Genomic DNA, 21,383 nt, shown 5'->3' with positions numbered 1-21,383 from the left:
AAGACAGCACCCTGCTGAATCAGAGACCCCGAGGGCGGAGGAGAGGGTTCCCAGTGGCTGGGGCTGGTAAAGAGGAGCATGAAGCGCCCCATAATGCGTCGCCAGGCATTTGGAAATCTGCCGTTTTGGTGCTTTGTGGCCCCCAGAGGTGGGGGGTCACCCTCACTTGTGAAAAGGTGCTAGGGGAGCTGCTGGAGAAGCGCAGTCTTCCCCCCCACAGAACGAAGAAATCTGCTGTTTTGGTGCCTGGTGGCCCCCAGAGGAGGGGGGGGTCACCCTCATGTGTGAAAAGGGGTGCAGGGGGGCTGCAGGAGCACCGCAGCCTCCCCCAGCATAAAGAAGAACAGTCCACCCATAAGTTTCACAGGGCATCTGAAAGAATAACCCCTCACGGGCTCAGCCAGCCTTTAACACCTTCTAGGCTGGAACTTATGTTCTACAGCTGAGGGTGTACTATGAAGTGCATCATGGAGTGAAGGGCTGAGTTGGGGATGTCTGGAGAAAGGCATCCCCTGGAGGTGAAGTGGTGTAATTGCACCGAAATGCATTTACTATTGGTTATTTCTTTTTAGGTGGACTGAAAGTCACATGTGTAAAGTGAAGTACCTGTGTAAGGTGATGTTAAGCTAAATGGAGTTATGTTGCTGGACCTTCCTGCTAGGGGGTCTGGCTGTATTTACGTAATCCCATGCTTTCACCTGTGATTCCTTTTAAAGTGAAGAGGCGCACTGCAGGAAAAGTGTAGTTGCCAGGAGTACTTCTTTTGAAGGGACTGTAAGTCCATGTGTAAGGAGATGTCGTAAGCCAAGTGGGACTATGTTGCCAGACAGTCCTGCTAGGGTGTCTGGCTGTATATGCGCAATCCTGTGATTTCATCTGTGATACCCTTAGGGGCTGTAATTGCAATGCATTCAAATGATCAACCAAGGTGATGAGTACTGTCATTCTAAAGTGTGCGTAAACATGGATTCTTGCTGCTGCGCTTAGGTGAAGTCCCCAGACTGCTAGCCCTTGAGATATAGAGGTAGTAGACCCCACCCCCCCTTTGCGGGAGGGGTGGAGATTTTATGCAATGTCACAAAGTAATTACACCAGCTTATGTATATATTTGTAAATTGGTGCATAGTATTGAGTAGTGTGTGTGTTTAATAAATGTACTCTTACTTTTATAAAGCAAAGTACAATCAATTATTGAGTGTTATTTTTGTGCACCAGCAAATGGCGTTTACTAGCCCACACCACCTCCCTTGAGTAAGCCTCAGACTGCTCTGCAACGCTACCCTCTGAGAGTCAGGCGCGACAATTGGGTGTTTGGTTCCCATTGAAGGACAAATGTAGTCATGTTATTTGTGCAGGCCTCACAGATGGTGCCTCGTTTTCCAACAATCAGAAATCGGCAGGAAACACTGAAATGGCTCGAGTTTAGGTGCCTAGAGTTTTCCAAGGACTAGCTATTTAGTGTGATATGTATTTCTGTGTTATTTCAAGTCTCACGGGCTGTTGGTGTGAAACTTTCTACAACAAGTCTGCAGAAGTCACAGTGCACAGCCTGGGGTCTGATTCTTGGGTAGAAGTGATGCATGGATGATGCTTGCACCTCTACACCTCAATGTGTCAGCAGCGCCACTGGTTAATATGAATGTGGTCATCATTGCTGCTGGCTTCTGTAGGGACGATTTCAAGCATGGGAAGGAATCGTAACAACGATCTTGGACAGCAAGAGCTGCAAAAAACTGCCCATGACTTTAATTAATTGCAGCCAATTCTTACTCCCAATTTATGCCATTACGTTTTTTCTGGTATATAATTTGTCTCCCATCAGAAGATACAGATGTCCCTTGAACCACCTGAGTTAGCCATTACAAATCTAATAGAATTTGAAAAATAATATCTTCAGAGAAGGCAAGGAACAAAGGGAAACATGCCAACAACTTCTGTACAGGCTGTGAATGAAAAGCCCTTGCATAATCCAAGAAAACAAACATTTCTGAAAATCTAGGATACCAATTACCATAACCATTAAGGTATCCTAGCAAAAACCCAATACAGACAATAGAAATGCATCTAGTGCTACCTCCACTAAATGCAGAGATAAACCACTCCTTCAATGTACACCTATTGAAATTAAACTGCTCAGCAACCAGTTTCCTGGCAAACAGTCTCCCTAATCTCTTCAAACACTGCAACATAGATGTACACAGAGAGAGAACATTTACCTCAGCCATATATCTGCCCACTGCCCTAAGAAGTAAGAGCAGAGTGACTTAAGAATCAGCAATCATGTTCAAGACAGCTAGGATAGGGAGACAGGCAAACCCACAGACTGACTGACACTTAATTTTCCACAAGGATAGCCTCCATACATAAAGCACCATCAAATCAAATAATTAAAATAAAGCAAGCAACTAGGCCAGAAACGACTCAACACAAAAGGCTGTTAACGTGCGTTAGTGAGCTGCAGGTGGCAGTGGGAAGAAAATCTGCTAGAGATACTTGGACCACTAGAAACATTTGAAGGAGTAAAAGGCTGCTATCACTAATGTAGCTGTACGTTTTTAGAAAGGAGATTCTATCCAGGTTATAAAACTTATTGAGAGTCATCAACTGCTGAAATATGGCTTCAAAGTACTGTGGAGCTACATTGATCTTAAGAGGGGAACTCCTTGGAAATAACAGCAGATGGTCGGAGTTAAAAGCTGGCTCCTTGGTGGAAGGACTTGCATATTTTGAACCAACAGCTGGTAATGCACTGTAAATAAGTAAAGTAGTGAAGCTGGTCACGCTTTAAAAGAAGGCTGACAAACCTTAAGATGTACATTATGCATGTGTTGTTACTTTTTATTAGACCTATTTCAATCTGATAGGTTAAACATTTAACAATTCAGTCTGTACACCTTGCTTACTTTCCTACAAGGTTCCCGTACCAGCACTCAGCTCATACAAAACTTCTTGTCGTGGTCACACTTGCCAAAATAGTGAAAGCACAAATAATAAAAAATTGCTGTAGAATTTACATTTAATTGTGGATTTTTGTGCACTACGGAATGCTGTCATATAAAATAAATTAGTGGCGACACCAACAATGCTCGTTGTACTATTGTGGAATTTTAGCTAAATGTTTCTAACATGTAAGTGCAACAAAAAAACACTGAGAAATTACTTACAGGTTAAAGGTTTTTCAGTTTAGAACTCCTAAACTACGCATGCAACTCTAAGAATTTGTGGACCATTCTCACACTGTGCTTGAGAGTTGTTAGACATGGGACCATTAGCGTGGGTTTCCCCTATATTTTTGCCTTTGCCTCCTGTGTTTTTGCTGTGTGTTGGACTTCGTTTTTGCTGGTCTAGATGCTTTGGGCACTTAGCCACTGTTGTTCAGTGCCAAAGAGCAAGTGCTCCCTGTGTAAATTATTGCTATGGATTAGTGAGTCCATGATTGGCATATTTTATTTACTAGTCAGTCCCTACCACAGTGCACTGTGTGCCCAGGGCCTGTAAATCAAATGCTGCTAGTGGGCCTGTAGCACTGATTGTGCCACCCACATAAGCAGCCTATAAATGTGACTCAGATCTGCAACTGCAATATCTGTGGGCAGTCTAGTACTGCCATGTCGACTTGGCAAGTGCACCCACTTGTCAGGCCCTACCCTTCCCTTTTCTTACATGTTAGTCACCCCTAAGGTATGCCAAAGTTACCCCTTTGGGCAGGGTGTATTGTATGTGAAAGGTATGACATGCCCTGGTGTGTGTGTGTGGGGCATGTCCTGGAAGTTAAATACTGCCAATTTTGTTTTTCACTACTGCAAGGCTACCTGTTAGAATGGGGAGTTTTCTTATTTATTTATTTTGAAAGTTTTATAAAAAGGCGAACTTGACCCAGGTGGGTATCAGAGCGTTTTACCATTTGGGTGGGTATTACAAGAGTATATATAATACAACAAAATAGTCGTGCAACATAGGTAAGGTATGTGGGATACAGACAATGGAGAGAAAATTCGATAATCTTTGCTACATAAATGTGCATGGCAGGCGAGTACTGGCATTCAAAGGTGTCCAGGAATCTCACTGTCAATCAGGTGGTAATGAATGAGCAGTGGTCCAGAGTTGTTTAAGGCAGGAACTTAGCCATTAGGATTTTTTTACTTCTTTTTTTAAGGTAGTCGTGGAGGAAATTTGTCGAGGAGAGTTCCAGATCTTTGGGGTAGCACCGGAGAAGGCTCTCTGACTCATTCTCATTTTGGGCAAGATCTGACAGACAGTTCTAGATGCTGAGCCAAATATGTGGGAGTCTTAAGATGTAGGGCTTTGTGAATCATGCAGGCTATCTTTAGCTGTATTCTGGCCTCGTATGGCAGCCAGTTTAGGGCTGGGGAGATGTGCCCGTTTCTTTTTGAACCAGTGAGCAGTCTAGCTGCTGCATTAATGGACGCTTTTAGTGGGGCCAAGCTATATTTGGAGAGTCCACAGAGCGTGGAACTAACATAGTCTAGCCTAGGCAGCACCAGAGCTTGCACCGCCATCTTGAAGTCCTCTTGTGGAAGGAAAGGTTTTAGATTCCTTAGGGTGTTCATCTTGTGTTTAGCCCCCTTGCTTAAATTGCTAATATGATTCTGCATGCTCAGGTGCTTATCAAGTGTGATTTCGAGGGATTTCGCAGAGTTGATAATGCGGGGAGTGCAGTTGAAGGCTGTAAGCTGTTTCAGCCAGTGGTCGATCTTTGGGGTGTTATTAGGCGGTGCAATAAGAAGGAATTCCGTTTGGGAGGTGGTTGGTCGTTAGCCAGTTTTGAGTGTCAAAAAGGGTAGAGTTGAGTGAGACTAAGTCTTCAGGGGAGGTGATTTTCAGATAGAGTGGAGTTGCGTCTCATCCGCATACATATGAAAAGGATGTTTGCGGCATTCAAAGCATTTGCCAACGGTTCTAGGAATAAATCGAAGAGTATCTGTGATAGCGCCGACCCCTGTGGAACCCTCATTGAGACTAAGGAAGGATAGGATAGGGATTGCTTTACATGACTTTTTGTGATCTATTATGGAGGAAGGACGTAAACCATCACAATACAAGCCCTGAAAAGCCCATCCTATGTTCAAGGCTGGATAAGAGATTGTCGTGGTTAACAGTGTCGAATTCTGAAGACAGGTCAAGGAGAATCAGGAGGCATGATTTGTTGTGGTCTAGCATAATCAAAATGCATAACTCCCCCTGGGAACAAGATAGGATAATGAAGTTTAGTATGCCTGAACTCAGAATGTTAAAATGCATCTTTTAGTGAGGTTGATTTTTACATTCTGTGTTTGAAAATACCACTTTTAGAACGTAGGTATTTTCTTGCTTAGCCATCCAGCGTGCCTCTGCTAGGATCTGTATTGACTGTCTGGCTTTGGAGTGACAGGGGCTGGGGATGTGCAGTGGCTCCAGAGAGTCTGGATGAGTCACGTCTGGGCTGCATTTAGAGTAGGGGGAGGAGATTTTTCACTTGAATGGGCCTGGTCTGCCTTCCACAGTGCGGTCTCAACCTCCTGCAAGGAAGCTGCACTAGAGAGGACAGAACTGGTTTAGACTGAGCACACAGCTTCTTTGCCACCAGAGAACAAGGGATTTTGCTGTATAAATATTGGGCTGGACCCCAGAACTTAAGATCACTTTTGGGACTTCAAGAGGAACCTCTGCTAAGGAGAAGAGCTGGAGAAACTGGAGGAGGAGTACTGCCCCTTTGCTGTGTGCTGTCTGGGGTTGGCCTGCAGAGGCTGTTTCTGCCAAGGAGAGGAACTGTGTGTGCATCCTGCTTGAGAAAGTATCTCCAAGGGCTTGAAGTGGAGCATGCCCCTGTTCAAGAGGTCTGAGGAACAGCAAAGACCTCACCTCCTTCTGGGCATTGTCTCTGGTTCTGCTGGTCCCAGTCGCCACAGAAGAAAAGTGCAGCCGTCTCTGGGTCCATCGCAGACTCCGTGTCCTGAAGGCACCGTAGAGAGCACCGTCTCGCTTCGCAACGCAATCCTGGTCTACCTGACTCCATCAACGAGCAGCTGCTTGCACCGCGTCCTGTGGGCACCACACTTTACACCGCTGCAAGCTGCACAGACGTCACCGACTCCGTTGCTGCCCAACTCAAACATCAACCGGCTCAGTCGCCGCACCGTGACCTGCCAGCACCGCATCGAGCCCTGTCTCACCCTGCAACGCAAACCTTGGTCTCATTGACTCTGTAAACGAGCCACTGCCTGCACCGAGCCATGAGGACACTGCATGCTGCAACGCTTCCATCTCACATCGCAACCGCGACGGTTGCCCCGACCGACTAGCATAGGAGCGTTGGCCCCAACAAGCAAGGTTCTGTCTCCAAGTCGGTTGACACTTTAGCTGACCCGTACCGACGCGGTTGGCTGGAATTGTTAGACTGTCGTGTTCAGTATTGCGGTAGCCCCGAAAGGAGCTACCGAGTTGGAGGAACTGCGTTTTCACGTTATTCCTGCAATTTAAAGATTATTTTGCACAGTAACTATTCTTACAAGCATAGTACGTTGGATTTTTGTCGTATTTGGTCTTGTTGGTTTAGATACAGGTTTTGCTTATTTTTCTAAACTGGTGTGATGTCCATTTGTAGTGTTTTCACTGTGTTACTGTATGCATGCACAAATGCTTTACATACTGCCTCAGAGATATGCCTGAATGCTCGTGCCAAGCTACCAAGGGGGTGAGCAGGGGTTATTTTAGAAGTGTATCCCCCTTACCCTGACTAGGAAGAAGGGTCCCTACTTGTACAAAGGTACCTACCTCTGTCAACTAGAGACCTCCATTTCTAACAGGAGTGTGCAAGTAAACCCCAAGGAGTTGAATTAGCAAAGGTTAGCACAATTGTCCTCTGGATCATAGGAGCCTGTGAATCTTGGGCAGGATTCAATTACCATCAAGAATGCATAGTCAGCTGAGTTGTAGCCAGCTACAAACTACTGTGGTGAACACAGGTCTAAAAACAAGCTGCGCAGACGGCAACCAAGCCTTAAGGGCTACAGAGCTGTGTTTCTGTTTTATCTCCCATTTTTCATACATTTCCTCTAGGCAGAGGGAGATGCATAGTATCTGCTGGTACTGGCATGGAAGTGAAGGATTTTACCAGAATCCTGATCATCTTCGATAGGAATTAGATTGATCTGGGATTTTGAAGATATATGTGCCTGATCTGCGGTGTACTAAATGTCTAATGCTAAAAAACGTCAAGTGCAAAAGATCTGTTTTTCTGACCATGTACACTTTCCGCCTCAAGAGATTATTTTCATAGTGGAGTTATTCCTGAATATGTGGTGGAAGAGGAGGACTAGGATTTTGGGCATGTGTGACCCCCTTTTCAGTGACAAAATAACTTGCTCAAAAAAGTCCCATGATTGGGTACATCATTTGGGCTGCTGATGACAAAGTTAACAAAACCCAATTTGGCATTTATCATTGTTTAATTGTTCCATGTTGAATTTGATTGATGTGAGAACACAGTATGATTCCATAGCAGAAATTTAATGACAAGACAGCCGTTTCTGAAAGCTCCATGAATGTCTGCTTCTATCAATTGTTTAATACAGATCGTGCAACATTTGAAATAATATTTAAAATCCCAAGTAGACTATTGTGTAAAACTACAAAGAAAACAATATTCCACAAATGGGGCACAAATGCGGAACACATATTGCTATACTGCATTAAGATAGAAGGTGAAGTAAAATAAAATGTTAACATGTTTAGAAGGGTCAGAAAAATAAACAGTTTAAGACATAAGTAAACCCAGAGAAAGAACATGTTGTTTGTTTTTCAACCTGGGGTCTATGAGGATAAACACGAGCCAGGCTACAGAGCACATATACATATTTAAAAACTCACTAGGTCAAGCAGAAAACAAGCATGGGCCATACTTACCATTTTCTCCACTGAGGGGACAGACTTAAGACAGAAAAGAAAAGAGGAATTATTAGAAAGTTAAAGTGTGCAGGAAAAGGAGACGACAGAAAACTCAAGGGAAAACAAGACAAAATCAAACTTCAATATTCACACCTGCGGATAAAGGATCAGCTATCTTTCCCAACGTGACCGAGATTTTACAAAGACAAAACGTTCTTTTTTCATGACATTAAAAAAAATTCTAAATCGCACACTCCATAGCTTAAGTTTTAATGTTGCCAGATGAGAAGTTACTGGTTGCAAAAATGTGAAAGGGAGGTATAATGTTAATGTAATGTTACAGAAACTGTGTAGGGAAGTACGAGCAATTTAATGGGGAGCTTCACAAATGATTAGACATAAATTGTCTGATGTTGACGTGTTTGGCAAACGTAAAACATGGGAGGGTTAGTGCCTGCTTAAGGCAAGCACTAAACATTTGCAAAGCAATGTGCAATCTATCTGAATTTGATAGATTATGCTCTGGAAAGGAGGACACAATACTAATGTTTTCTTACAGATACTGTATAGGGTAGGAGCAAATTAATGGGGAGCTTCACAAAAAATTTGACATACTGTGTCTGATGTTCAAAATAATTTACATGCTCACAGTCATTACAGCTGAATTTGCAAATACGTCGGAAATCACAATAAACAAAGTGATTTGTGATTCACAAATGTATTACGAATCGAAAAGCGCACATCCTGACCCCTTGCGAATTGCAAGGGAAAGGAAGGAGCGAATGGACTTTCCCCCTTCCTTATGATTCACAAAAGCATGCACAAATGCTTTGTGGAGTGTTTTGCAATTGCAAAACATTAGTGCCTGCTAAAGGCAAACACTAAACATTTGCAAAGCAAAGTGCAATTTGTCTAAATTTGATAGATTCCACTCTGCCTCTGCAGAATGAATCACATTATGCCACTTGGTCTGGTACTGTCAACCCTTTCCCCTTTAAAGTGCGTGGATCACAACAGCAGTACATTCTGATTATGAATGCTGAGATGGAGATTTGCTGTCCAAAGAAGGCCACCACTTCAGCAGACAACTTTTCACTACAAGTAGCGAGCCAATTACGGCCTCATTAATATTCATGAGGACGTTTGCGGTTTTCTTTCGAGTTACTGCGCTTCCTTCTTTTGGGTCCGACCAAAAAAAGTACATAGCTTTTTAAATCTTACAAAGCTGACTCTACTGCCCTTACAGCTCACACTATCATTCCTTGATGTTTGGGTGATTTGACATTTGATATTGAATTTATTAGTGAAGAGCAAGCCTTTGAAAATAATGGATACGAATTGATGACTATTGGTTTATATTTAAGACTATTACCGTATTCGCAAACCGAGGCTTTGGCGTATAGAGTGGTGCATTGATATACACACGAATATAGTCAAAATAAAGATGTAGAGAAACAAACTCATTAAAGATCGGACATGCAGGAATAAGTCTGCTAGGAGCAGAAGGGTGTGTGAAAGATTTTGTTAGACAGGTTTGAAGAGTCAGAGGGCCGAGTATCTATGCAACCCAGACCACAGGGTTTATTTGTGGCCTTCTCAGTGTGCCCAGAAGAACGGTCATGAGACCCACGCCTCAGCATGGTTGATAGACTGATATTTTCCGTAAACAGTAGGGGACTGTGGAAGAGGACAGACTTCATTTTGTGCATTAGTGTATGAAGATGCATGAAGAGTAACATAGGATGAAACTTGCACCAGAATTTGGTGGAATTGAACTGCTCGAGTGAAATTTTGCTTCTAATTGTGTAAATTATTAAACTGAAATGAAAAGGTCTTACTCTTTTGCATTTAGTGATTGAAAGTTTGGATCTTACATTTTATTTGCTTAGAGTTCTGAGAACTTTTGCTGCTTAGAGCTTATATTCTTTGATGTGCATAGAAATTAGGGCACCTTGTGGGTTAGGTTCTGCTGTGAATCTACCAATAGGATGCCCACCAACGTATGGTCTTCGACTGGATCAAGTCTTACGAATCTCCTTGAAGAATTCATTTATCACCTTCTCATACCATGATGTCAGAATAGCATGTAGTGTCCCCACTTCTGGTTTACTGCATTGCCAGATCTTGGAGTTCCACTAACCCCATTGCTTGTTTATTTTGTTAGTTTCCGTAAGGTAACAATTGGTCTATAAAAGCTACAAAACTGCCAATATGCAGCTTGTGCTTTTATACTACTATTGGACGACACAAACAATGTTTTTCTAGGTAACCCACCACAACAGTGTAGAACATAATTGACTTAGACAGGTATGCCAGTGATACACTGACGTAGGAACTCCTACTTGGAGAACAATTCTCGGCACACCACCAAGATAACCTAAAAAGCACAATCGGCTATGATATTGGCTTCCCACTTATAGGTAAAAGGAAAGTTACTTAGCAAGTAAGGATAGTTTTCCAAATGATGGTAATTCGCCATGGATCTACACACTCCAATCTACTGCTTTTCAGCACCGAGTTTCAGGCCCTTCTAAAACTTTGGTTAACATAAAAACTGGAACTGTACAGTACAAATTTCAAAACTTATGTGTTCCTATTTCACTTTGCACATTATCGAGGTACCCGAGATTCGTATTCTTCATCTCAGATATATGTGGAGCAATCCAATATAAGAACTAGGTAGAAGAAGGGGTTGATGGTATATTCACTTCAATACTCTATTGCCGTATCGAGAGGGATAGTTATGTAACACTTTCTGACCAAACTGGGATCGAGCCCTGGAGTCAGTAATAGGACATTAGTGTTTACACAAAGTGGGAAAAGAAAACTTCCTGCAACGTCATCGCTCTGTAACAGCCGCTATATCAGTTGTGCACTTACAGAATGAGCGGTCGTTCCAAGTTCTCATTAACTAGAATATATGAGGCCAAAGAACAAAGCCACCAATTAATTAATGACCTACAGCAGAGAAAATATTTTGAGGCTGGCAACCGACCATAAGTCAAAAGCAAATGTTAAGTCCTTGAGAAGCAATAGAGACCTTTACAATTAAAACACAAATCTCTCCTGGCTACAGTTACAAAGCTAAATTTGCAAAGATGGCATTGGGGTCCGAAAAAAAATGCACAGACAATATTTTCTCCAAGTTCAAAAGATAAACCCAGAGAAATATGTTAGAGTAAAGAAAAGAAGATTACGGCTCCTTCAAAGATACAGGGCGCAGCTTTTCGGTCCTTCCTGGTGTGGAAGCCAATGAAAGTGTTCTTCGCAGTAACAAGGCTCATACTGCCAAGTCATCTGTCTCCAGGCATTCTTCTCTTAACTGTGATCATAAAAGACTGCTGTGCTCCACCCAGGAAGGGCTTTCATGATATTTACCCCCAGCCTAAGTATAAACATAACAACTTTTCTTAAATATGGTGGACCCAGGGAGGTAACCGCACAGCAGTACAGAGTCACTGAGCAAAATTAGCGAAATAGGGATTCTGTTAGCCAAGAACGAAGTCAAACAAAGTCATTAGGCAAAAAAGATTAACCTCTTCAGTGCCCATGACGAGATAGTCTCGTCATGGAGCACGGTCGCGCTGTGCCCATGACGAGACTATCACGTCATGAACCCCACCCACTACTAAAACGCCCGGCACAGGAGGGGGAAAGGGCGTGGCACAGAAGGGGTTAAAAAACAATTTCGAACTGATTAAGAGATCAAATCATAAAAGACTGCCGAAAATGGAGAGTGTACTCGATATGATGGTTGGAAAGCACTCTTAAGACCCAATGGATAGGGTAAAGATTGGGCCAATAGAAAAGGGAGGAAACACCAAGAACAAGTACCAGATCACACAACCTCTACCCTCAACTGTGAGAGAAAACCACAACAGACGCAGCGCTCAGTGGTCCCTCTTCAGCTGAGGAAGCAAAGATTTACATTGTAGGGGTACTGTATAGCACCCAGGAAGACACCAGTATTGCTATTACTCATTTGATCTGTGGACATATGTATGGCATTTCTTTAGTGCAAACCTAGCCAAAAGGCAGCAGATTGCTGTACACCGTCAAAAACAAGTCAACAAACATGTAAGAGGAGAGCAAACTGGGATGTGGATGGTTAATGTGTAACTTTTATATAGCGCTCCAGCGCTGAAACGCAGTAAGGGAGTATTCAAAAGATTGGTTCAGAGAACAGCATTTAAAGCAGAAATGTTTCTTAACTGCGTGTGCAATATAAAATGTTACTAATTGTAGAAAATAAATAAAAAGACAAACGTTTTAGAGTCCAATACGCACCAGCTTAGCTTTGATTGCTCCAGAGTCCACACTCTGGCCGGTTTTGGCATGAAGTTGGAGCTGAATGGCATGGAGTTGCAGAAGCTGATCGTGTACTTCCTTATCCAGCACTACTTTCTCAGCCTGGGTCTCTGTCAACTCGGACTTCAGATCAACCAACTGTGCCTAGAAAACACAATGAGGTGGCAAAAACCATTAGGTGACATTCAAAGTGTACACACAACTAAAAGCTTGTCTACATAAATGGCTGAAGGCTTAGATTTGCAATTCATCTAAGATGCCAGATTCCTTATTAGTACTTCTTTTAAGCAATGTTTATCCCAATGGAGGCTCCACCTGTGCCTTATGTAATCAAGGCATACACCCAGCTCTGCAAACAATGCACAAGTGCCAATTGCATGATGTAGGGCATCGCCAACCAGATAGTTAACCAATACAAGTCAAACACTGGCTTTGTACACAGAAAAGTATGCAATGTCCTTTTCAGTCCTGTCATTTCTCCATCAGAGTTTGCTTTAACATTTAGGTATGATCAGCTTCTGCAGGGGCATAAACTTTTCAGATTTAAAGCAAACAAGCGCATATGCCATAAGCCTTGGTGAAAAGAGCATCCGCCTTTTGCGGTTCATGCAACAAAAAACATAGAACTACAAATACTGAGCTAGGAGACAGGGCAATTATTAACAAACGAAGTTTTGAACTTATTCCATGCCCAATAATGATCTGAATCTTACCTTACGATCCCAAAGCAACCGAAAGACTTTGACTTTTTATTGTTTAAATGAATGAGGAAGGCTTATTTTTGAGTGTTTATCAGAAAACAATAGAGGTTCAGATTTGTGGATAAGGAATCAGCTGGCACCATTGGAGGGAACATGTGTTTTAGGCACTACAAAGCAGATTAATTTGATCAAAACTCAGAGTGCAAATACATTTCTTCTACAACAAGCTGGTCAAAACCCATCGCGTTGGGGGTCTTTCCTGAAACACAATAAAATGCAGAAGTAGACATGCATAACCACGGAAATTAGAATTGGACAGGGCCTTCAACCACTAAACCACAGAATTGAAGGATCTCTTGGTGTATGAGGTATTTCCACGGGTTTTCTTTTTCTAGCCCAATGAGCCACTGAGATCTAGAGTCTGTCAACCCCAGAGAAAAACATTTTGAGTGGATTGTAGTATTGGACATTGACGATGTTGATCTGATGTATGAAGAGGGAGCACACAACCACCTGTCTGTCAGACTAGGAATGAATGGCTGGATTATCTTCTGATTTTGTGACGGAGGACCATAACCCATTTGAATATCTGTTTTCGATGTAGAAGGCTCAGGTCAAAAGTTAATACTAGATTCCTTCCTGGAGTGATGATCGAACAAGGTTAGGAGAATAGTTAAGAGAGAGAACGGGTGTTTTTTTTTTTACATTTTTCTATTCTAGCAGCATGAGATCTGCTTTGATTCCCCTTGGTTTGAGAACATATTTAGACACAGAAAACTTAACCTAGATTGGATGTGGTTGTTTTGGGAGCAAAAAAGGAAAACATTGACATGCATTACAAAAACTCAGATACAAGCTGGGCATTACCAGTATACAGTGGCGTAGGAAGGTAGGTGCGGGCTGCCCCGGGTGTCATCACTGAGGGGGGTGACAAAATGTCACTGATGGGGGTGACAAATTGGCAAATATGTGTAACTATCATTTTCTGTCCTTATTTTAATAATTTCAATATGGCGGGGGGGGGGGTTGACAAGAAATGTTCCGCATCGGTTACCACCGGACCTTGCTATGCCACTGCCAGTATACGATTGCTGTTAGATTCACTGAATATTAATTAGTTTGGAACCATGGAGGCCTGTTAGGAAGCGAGGTAGACCCTAAATAATGTTAACAGAAGCCTGATACTTCATTTGGCACCTGGCAATGACAGCAACAAAAACATCCCTGCAGTGTTATTAACCCCTTCAGTGCCCCGCCCTTTCCCCCTCCTGTGCCGGGCCTTTCATTAGCGGGCGGGGTCCATGACGAGATAGTCTCGTCATGGGCACAGCGCAACCGTGCTCCATGACGAGACTATCTCGTCATGGGCATAGAAGAGGTTAAAGTAGTATGGCAGAAGTTTAAAAGGAGACAAAAACTGTCCGAATTATAATTACACATATGAATTTTCATTCAATTTAATTTTATTTCAATTAAAAAAAACAACGTTCCCAACAACATTCACAAATTACACACTTATTCTGCAGAGTTCATCGTGGGCCAATTACTTCTAAAAAGATATGCACAACAGCGCTGCGGTTAGCCGGTGGAACATTTTTCAAATAAAATGCCCATCCAAGGACCAGACCACAACGACGACTAGAAAGAATACTGTCCATTTTTAAGGCACAATACATAATTTTTAAGAGCAAACAGAGCCAGGTCATCATTCAGAAAGGCCAAAGTGCAGAGATTTATGGACACATGCGCTTGCAATGCCTTTTTAGAGATATTATACGAACTGCTGCGGGGCGGAGGGGGGGGGGGGGGGGGGTGTCAGTAAATAGCAGCTTTCACACTTAATTCAAGAGGATGAAAACGCTGCAGCAGTTTAAATCATGCAGAAATTGCTGCAGGCTTTCACTTACGAAACCCACTGTTAAGGTGCATCTCATAAAATAGACAAGCGTTAATTAAATGCAGCAAAAACATGCGCCGTGGCTTAAGAGCATTTTCAAAGACTTCCTGAAAACAGCAAAAAACGTTTTCTGCATTAAACAGAAGGAACGTGAGAAACGATTATCCAGTCATGCTTTACAACATTCAATATCCGAAAAAGAGGTCGGTTTTTCAGGTTTAAAAAATGCTCATTAGTTTAACGGTGATGTCACTTCCGGTGATGCCACCTTTCACTGACAACACTGGAAATTACTAGAAATTACTATTTTACTCTCAGGTATGGAGGACGTCCTGAGACCAAGGAGGTGCCCTCGTAAATGTATCCAGTTATGTAACTGCGCCTCAAAGAAACAGGGCAAAGAGTATAAGAAATAAAGGCAGGAGGTTCGGGGAGCGAGGAAATTAAGACGGGGAGAAGTTAGGAGGGGGGAGAAGACAAGAATACATTGACAAAATGAAAACGAACGAAACAGCAGTGAGAGCAAGATAGCAAGTGCACTTGGTGCAGGGCTAGCGAGGGTGCATCACAGTACAACAAAATGCAATGTAATGGACGACAAGCACTACTCAGACAGTCATTAAAAGGGCAATGGCGTGGCTCTCGTGGCAGCGCAATCGCCGTCAGCGCAGTGGTAGAATTGTTTAGTGGCGACAGTGAATCGCACTGCAGTACCGCTGTTGGTGTAAAGACAGTGGTCTGTTAATGGGACGGAATGCCCGTAAAGTTGTGAATTGCTTGCTGTGATAATGTAGGGTACAATGTTTAGAGGCGGGAGCCACTGGTGGTGGTGTAAGTATCCTTGTGGTGCCAAGGCGAATCGGCAGCTCTGAGTCCCTCATGCAGCAAGTTGGGCAGCGTAGGTTTGACTGTCATGTGATGGAGTACAGTTATTGCCGTTTACAGTGACAGTGTGCAGCGCTACTGCCAGTCGCCATTGCGCACCATCACTTTGCATGCTAGGGCAAGTGGCAGTACGCAGTGCTGCTCTCATAGTGTCGATATAGGCACCCCCCCCACGCAATATGAACATAGTATGCACTGTAATAAATGATCACACAAAAACAGGTTTGCTGGAGAACAGTTTGCTGCAGATTATTTCATACAAGGAGGATGCCAACGTGGTGGGTTAACTTGCGGGTGATCCCAGGGCAGGCAGCAGAGAGGGACCAAAGCTGCCCTGTCCGCCTGATGAGCCAAACTGCACTGTGGCCAACCCAATCGGTGCTACCATTTATGTGGGGATTCGACCCCTTAAATACTGTGGACCACCAGTCCATGACTTTACTCATGCCTTTTTAGAGGCATAGCGTAGCAAGTCGGAGTGTGTCACGCTCCTGCGGGAATGCACTCAAGTGCTGGTCTGCAGTAATGTCTGTGTACACTAAAGACATCACTGTGCAGTTAGTTATCAATGGTTAACACTTTAGTCATTGTCCTCAAGTCTTTAGACCCCACTAAACTAAGCAGCTCAATCTGTCCCGCTCCGCTGTGGGTCCTGGTGTGGGATGCAGGGACCTGTGGAGGCTCCGAATGCGCCCCATCTTGTCAGCTGAGGGCCCTCACCTGTGATGCTAGAAGGACCCCCACGGCAGGAGCGAATGGCTGCAGAAGATCTATGGGAGAAGGGCGCCAGAATAAATAAAGGAGCTCCATTAATGCAAGAGCTCCTTCCACTGCTGCTACTCTGCATCTCCCCCTCTCTAGTTTCTCCTCAGTCACTGCTCAAGCAGTGATGACCTGGGATGGGCTGGGAAAAGTACTGCAGAGTACCAGCACAAGGGAGGAAAAGAGTTAACAAGTGGATCCGCCTTAGAAGGAAATATTCGATTAGTTTGAGAGAGGACATGCTTGCATTTCCAAAAGTATTTCTGAAAATGATATCAATTCAGAATAACTCTCATAAATCAATATTAGTATAAATGTAATATCATAACATTATTTATGCCTAGGTAAGCTTAATTACTGCAAATTTAACTATTTCTATGAAATCTCACGTTTTTCTAATTTTACAATCTAAAATTCTTTTCAACTGTTTCATAAAATCTATACCACTTCTAATATCATTCTCTAAAATTCCAAGATTCTAGCATGTAATTTAGTACTGAGTTCACCATATTTTCTTTTCTAGGTTATTTTCCCATAGCACTCCATTATGACACCAGGCCATAGTTTTCTATTTTCACGTATTATAAATAAAGGTATAAATTTGCATGTATACTTATCCCTTAAGAAAAATACTCTTTAAGGTGCTTCTGATACTCTAAACTACATTTTATGTTGTTTTCTATCTAATGTTTGCAACGTGTAATTTCCAAATTCGTGTTTTTATTTCATATATTCAATGAAAAATATGATCAAGATTTATGCTCCATCAAAACCATATAACGGAGACAAACAATTTATACATTAAGTATTATATAGCCTACAAATAATGTGATGAAAAGGAGTGTGGATGGCAGAGTGCACATGAAAAACAATAGCAGAACACCCTATGTGATACGTATTGAAATTATATTATAGCCCAGAATAAATTTAAATATACACAGTTGGCAAAATAGTGTATTGGACAGAGGATTTAACGTGTAATTACACATGAATCCAATTATGATACAATAAGCCACTTCTTTAATGTCGAGCTTTCAACTTGCATAGACAAATCAGCAAATCCTCGTCAGGACAATAAAAATTCCAGCAGCTGGGAAAATAATAAAAGTTGGCAGTACCTGTCCCCTGTCCACCTGGCAATGCCAGCTGTTGAGCGAGGTAAAATGCTGCCTTGATTCTTCACCCCACTGTTCCCAGGCTGAGGCAGACAGTTCCGCTGATAGACCCGCTTTAAGGTCTAGGGGCAACATGAGAGTTTCATCCTCGGTGAAACCTTATATTTTAAATGACTGTCGGGTGCAATGGTTCACAGGAAACTAGATGGGAGTGTAAAAATCTGCGAGCCTGCCTACAAGCAGAAGCCCAACGACTACATCGGTAGGGTTGTTTGGCATGTATGCACTGTCCTTAGCAGGCTCTGTTCAGAGTACATTAGTTTACATGATATTCTGTATATGTACAGCTTGTAAAGCTGTTCACCAATATTAAGGTAAACTATACAATACTGTATGCACTGCATGCTTTAAGGCAGGGAGACAATTGAGCTATTTATAGCTTGTGAGCTCTCAAATACATTGGGTATGAAAACCTTGTCTGAACTGCACAGAGCATGACCCTCCCTGCAAGTGGGGGAGGGGCACTCTGCCCAGTTTTAAAAGGGAAATGGGTCCACGTGAAGCCTTTTCAGAGGAGACGTTTTAAAAGAAAATGGCTGAAGCCCATAGGTCTTTAATGTGCTCTGACAGGGCAGTCATTAAATAGTCCAGTACTGCATGGGCTTCAGAGCCACTTGACCCCCTACAGTTAAGTTTTTCTGGGGAAACACAGCAAAGGCGTGCTTAAGGCAGCAAAACATCTCAAGGAAATTAACTAAAAAAAGATGTAGGTTTTATAAGCAGATCAAATAATTGATTTATCCAATTCAATATACTCCCTGTCATTTTTCAAAAAAGGAATATAGCATATCCCTTCACTTCTACCTTCGTCTTAATTTTATTTTCCCTATCTGGCCCATTTGCAATACGTTACACGTCATATACTACAATTGAGAGTTTACTAGGATGAGGGAAGAATGGAGGAGTTGTAATAATAAATGTAGAAAACGAAGAAGGCCCATACATGCCAGTGCAGGCATCAGCTGAAAGCCATGTATTAAAGGAGCAATTCAGGCCTAAGCTGTCTGCCATAGTGGAATAGAAGAGCAACACAAAATGGAGTCCGGTCCCGGGGCCAGGGAAGTAGATGCGAGCTTCAGTAGAATAGAGATATATAATTAGACACAGGAGGGATAGAAAGTTACAAGCTCGCTTTGTGAGAACACGCCTTTACCAAAATATGTAGATAAGGCTGCGGAGAGGCATAGAATAGGTGGCAGATTAGGCCTTGCAGAGCGGTAGTCATATAGGGAGTAGAGCACTGCTAGATTTCAAAGAGACAAGTCAAGGACAACCGGTAGAACAAACAATAGGGTAGATGCGCAGCTAGCTAACACGTATACATTAATCACATTCCTTAAACACGTGAACTGCTGTTTTTATAGAAAATACTTTTACTATATAGTGTTGTGCACGAGCAGATGCGTTATCAAATATGCAAAATGTGTGACGTATTTACACTTTGAGCTAACTATATACAATAAACTAGCCGCCTATTGTAAGTTGGCGCTCAGATTCTAGCTCCCCAGAGCTGACTGACCTTCCGCATGTGCTTATATTAAACTTTGTAATATATTGCCAGCAGAAGTTGTTTTGTCTTTTCTTTCATCCGCCAACAGAGTGAATAGTTTCACAAATTCCATAACGAAAGTCTATAGAAAGATTCCCAGCCACTATCAATACTAGATTACATCCTGAATTGACTCTGAAGGCACAGAGGTCGATCTAAGAATTCCTCAAATGTTGATTATCGATTGGGAGACAGGTGAAAGAAGTTCAAATTCATATGGTGTGCTTCTCACTTTCCACAATGGGCTACTCCCTGAAGAATAACTGAAGAGGAGAATGTAGACGATGGCCGTTTCCTACAGCCAAGTTGAAAGCTAACAAATTAATTGCACGTGTCTTTGTGCCAGTTTGAGGAAGAACATAACTATAGTGCATATATTTACACGATTTACACTTGAAAAGGTGGGAGAAAGGATTGAACTACCATAAATTATGCTCAGCTATACTATCTTGATAGCAAACATGCTTTCTAGGTCTGACCAGATTTCAAATTTTGTTTTAATGAGCACCTCAAATTTATTTTGAGGAGTTAAGTGTTCTGTGGAGGGACACCTTGTATAAGCCAACCCTAGAGAGGACTGTTCTACTGAGTTGAACACAACAGGACTGTTAACTACTGAGCATTTGTAGTGATCTCCATTCAAATTGAGTCTACTGTATAGTCCCTTTGGGTGGAGAAATAATGTAACAAAAGAAAAGTATTTATTCTTACTATAAAAGCGGGCCATTTTATTCTTCAAAAGATCAGAATAGTTTCAGGTGGAACAAGATATTAAAATCTGAAATGAACAATCCGAGTCCTGCACCCAGAAGAAAAGGCCCACAGCAATTGAGTGAATAGGATTTTTCATTAGCATATTCAAATTCTTCCTTATGATGTCATCTATTAAAAAGGAAAGTGCACATTAATTCACAAATTCCTCACTCACACCTACCATCCCTGCATGAAGCTTAAACACGGCAGACTTTTGTTAGCAATTCCTTTCAGAAAGAAAATAGTCTTTAGACAATGTGGCTTCCAAACCACTGCAAAAAAGTAATTTCTAAGATGGAAAAGAGGTCAGACTTGATTTGATTTTAGTAAAGCGCGCGTATGCCCAAAGGAGTCTTGGCGCTAGACGTCTACTGTTAGGTCATTTACAACAGTGAGAACTAAAACGGAAGAGGAAAAAGAGCCAGGTTTTCAGCTGCTTCCTGATGAGCTGTAAATTAAGATTGGCCTTGCAAAATCTCTGGAATATGATTCCAGAGCGTGGTAGATGGATGGAAAAGAGGTCAGACCTGGGTTGGTTTATTGAGAAATCCAGACTGGCAAGGATAAGAACACTGTCTGGAGACAACTGAAGCTTTAAGTATCCAGTCACCCACACGCTAACAATAAAACAACAGGTGGGTTCAGTTTTTTCAAATTAAACTTTGTTAATTCAATAGGACTTCAGAATGAAAAGTGGTATCACAAATGTGAGGTATTTTTTGGAACCGCAGAATGGAAATATGCTTCCTGGATATCACCTGAACATATTGAATCCCCAACATACATTGCCAACAAGATTTGAGAAAGCGTGAAAGGAATTAAATTACATTGTAAAGGTCCTGAGTTCAATACATTCAAGTATTGTAGTATCTCGGCAGGTAAATATCCACAGGTGAAATCTCTTCAGCTCTCACCTGTCTGTAGGGCATTTAGTCTTCAGCCCAAGAAGCTGCTAAATGTTAAATTCTACAAATTCATTAGCTGAAAGAAACAAGCATTGGCATAGCCAATAGGTCTCGCCTCTGGGACCATATGAGTGGTTAGCCATGCAGCACACAAGCTGCGAGTTTACAAACATCAGAAAGAAGACAGAGCAACCAGTTATATTTCGTTTAACAGTGGTAGTTGCGCTGGACAATTGTTCAACCACGTGTGCTTGAGGCTTTGCGCTTATAAATTGATTTAAATTTTAATTATAACATATTCAGCCTGTTCTAAGGCAATTTTTAGGTCTCGGCTGCGAAGGCTGCGCTTGCGCAGTCTCGCTCCGAGATTTAATGACTTTGAGTGACTTTGAGAAGAGGGGCTTGCACCCGCCCCTCTTCTCTCCTGTTTTCCATTGGCTGGCCTCTTAAATGCTGGCCAGCCACTGGAGAAGAGGTCCAGTCACTCCGTTGAAGGCCCGTCCTTTTCGGATCGGGGGGCGTGTTTTTTCGTTGCTTTTCGCAGGGCGTGTTTTTCTCTCC

General features: G+C 42.4%; 1 protein-coding gene across 4 annotated transcripts in view; it reads right to left on the bottom strand.

The window, feature by feature from the left end:
* GOPC (golgi associated PDZ and coiled-coil motif containing) overlaps positions 1-21,383 on the bottom strand; it is a 214,216-nt gene that overhangs the window by 112,893 nt on the left and 79,940 nt on the right. For 2 of the 4 annotated variants that reach the window (XM_085611293.1, XM_085611292.1), the window contains exons 2-3: positions 12,175-12,339; positions 7,906-7,929 (exon numbers count right to left, since the gene is read on the bottom strand). In XM_085611293.1, coding sequence (XP_085467419.1) covers positions 7,906-7,929; positions 12,175-12,339 — 189 coding nt within the window. The remainder of the gene's footprint in view (positions 1-7,905; positions 7,930-12,174; positions 12,340-21,383) is intronic. The other 2 variants (XM_085611294.1, XM_085611296.1) reach the window with 1 other exon arrangement.

The sequence above is a fragment of the Triturus cristatus genome, chromosome 6 (assembly GCF_964204655.1).
Source record: "Triturus cristatus chromosome 6, aTriCri1.1, whole genome shotgun sequence".
NCBI classification, from domain to species: domain Eukaryota; kingdom Metazoa; phylum Chordata; class Amphibia; order Caudata; family Salamandridae; genus Triturus; species Triturus cristatus.
This window is presented reverse-complemented; position numbering and strand designations above follow the sequence as displayed.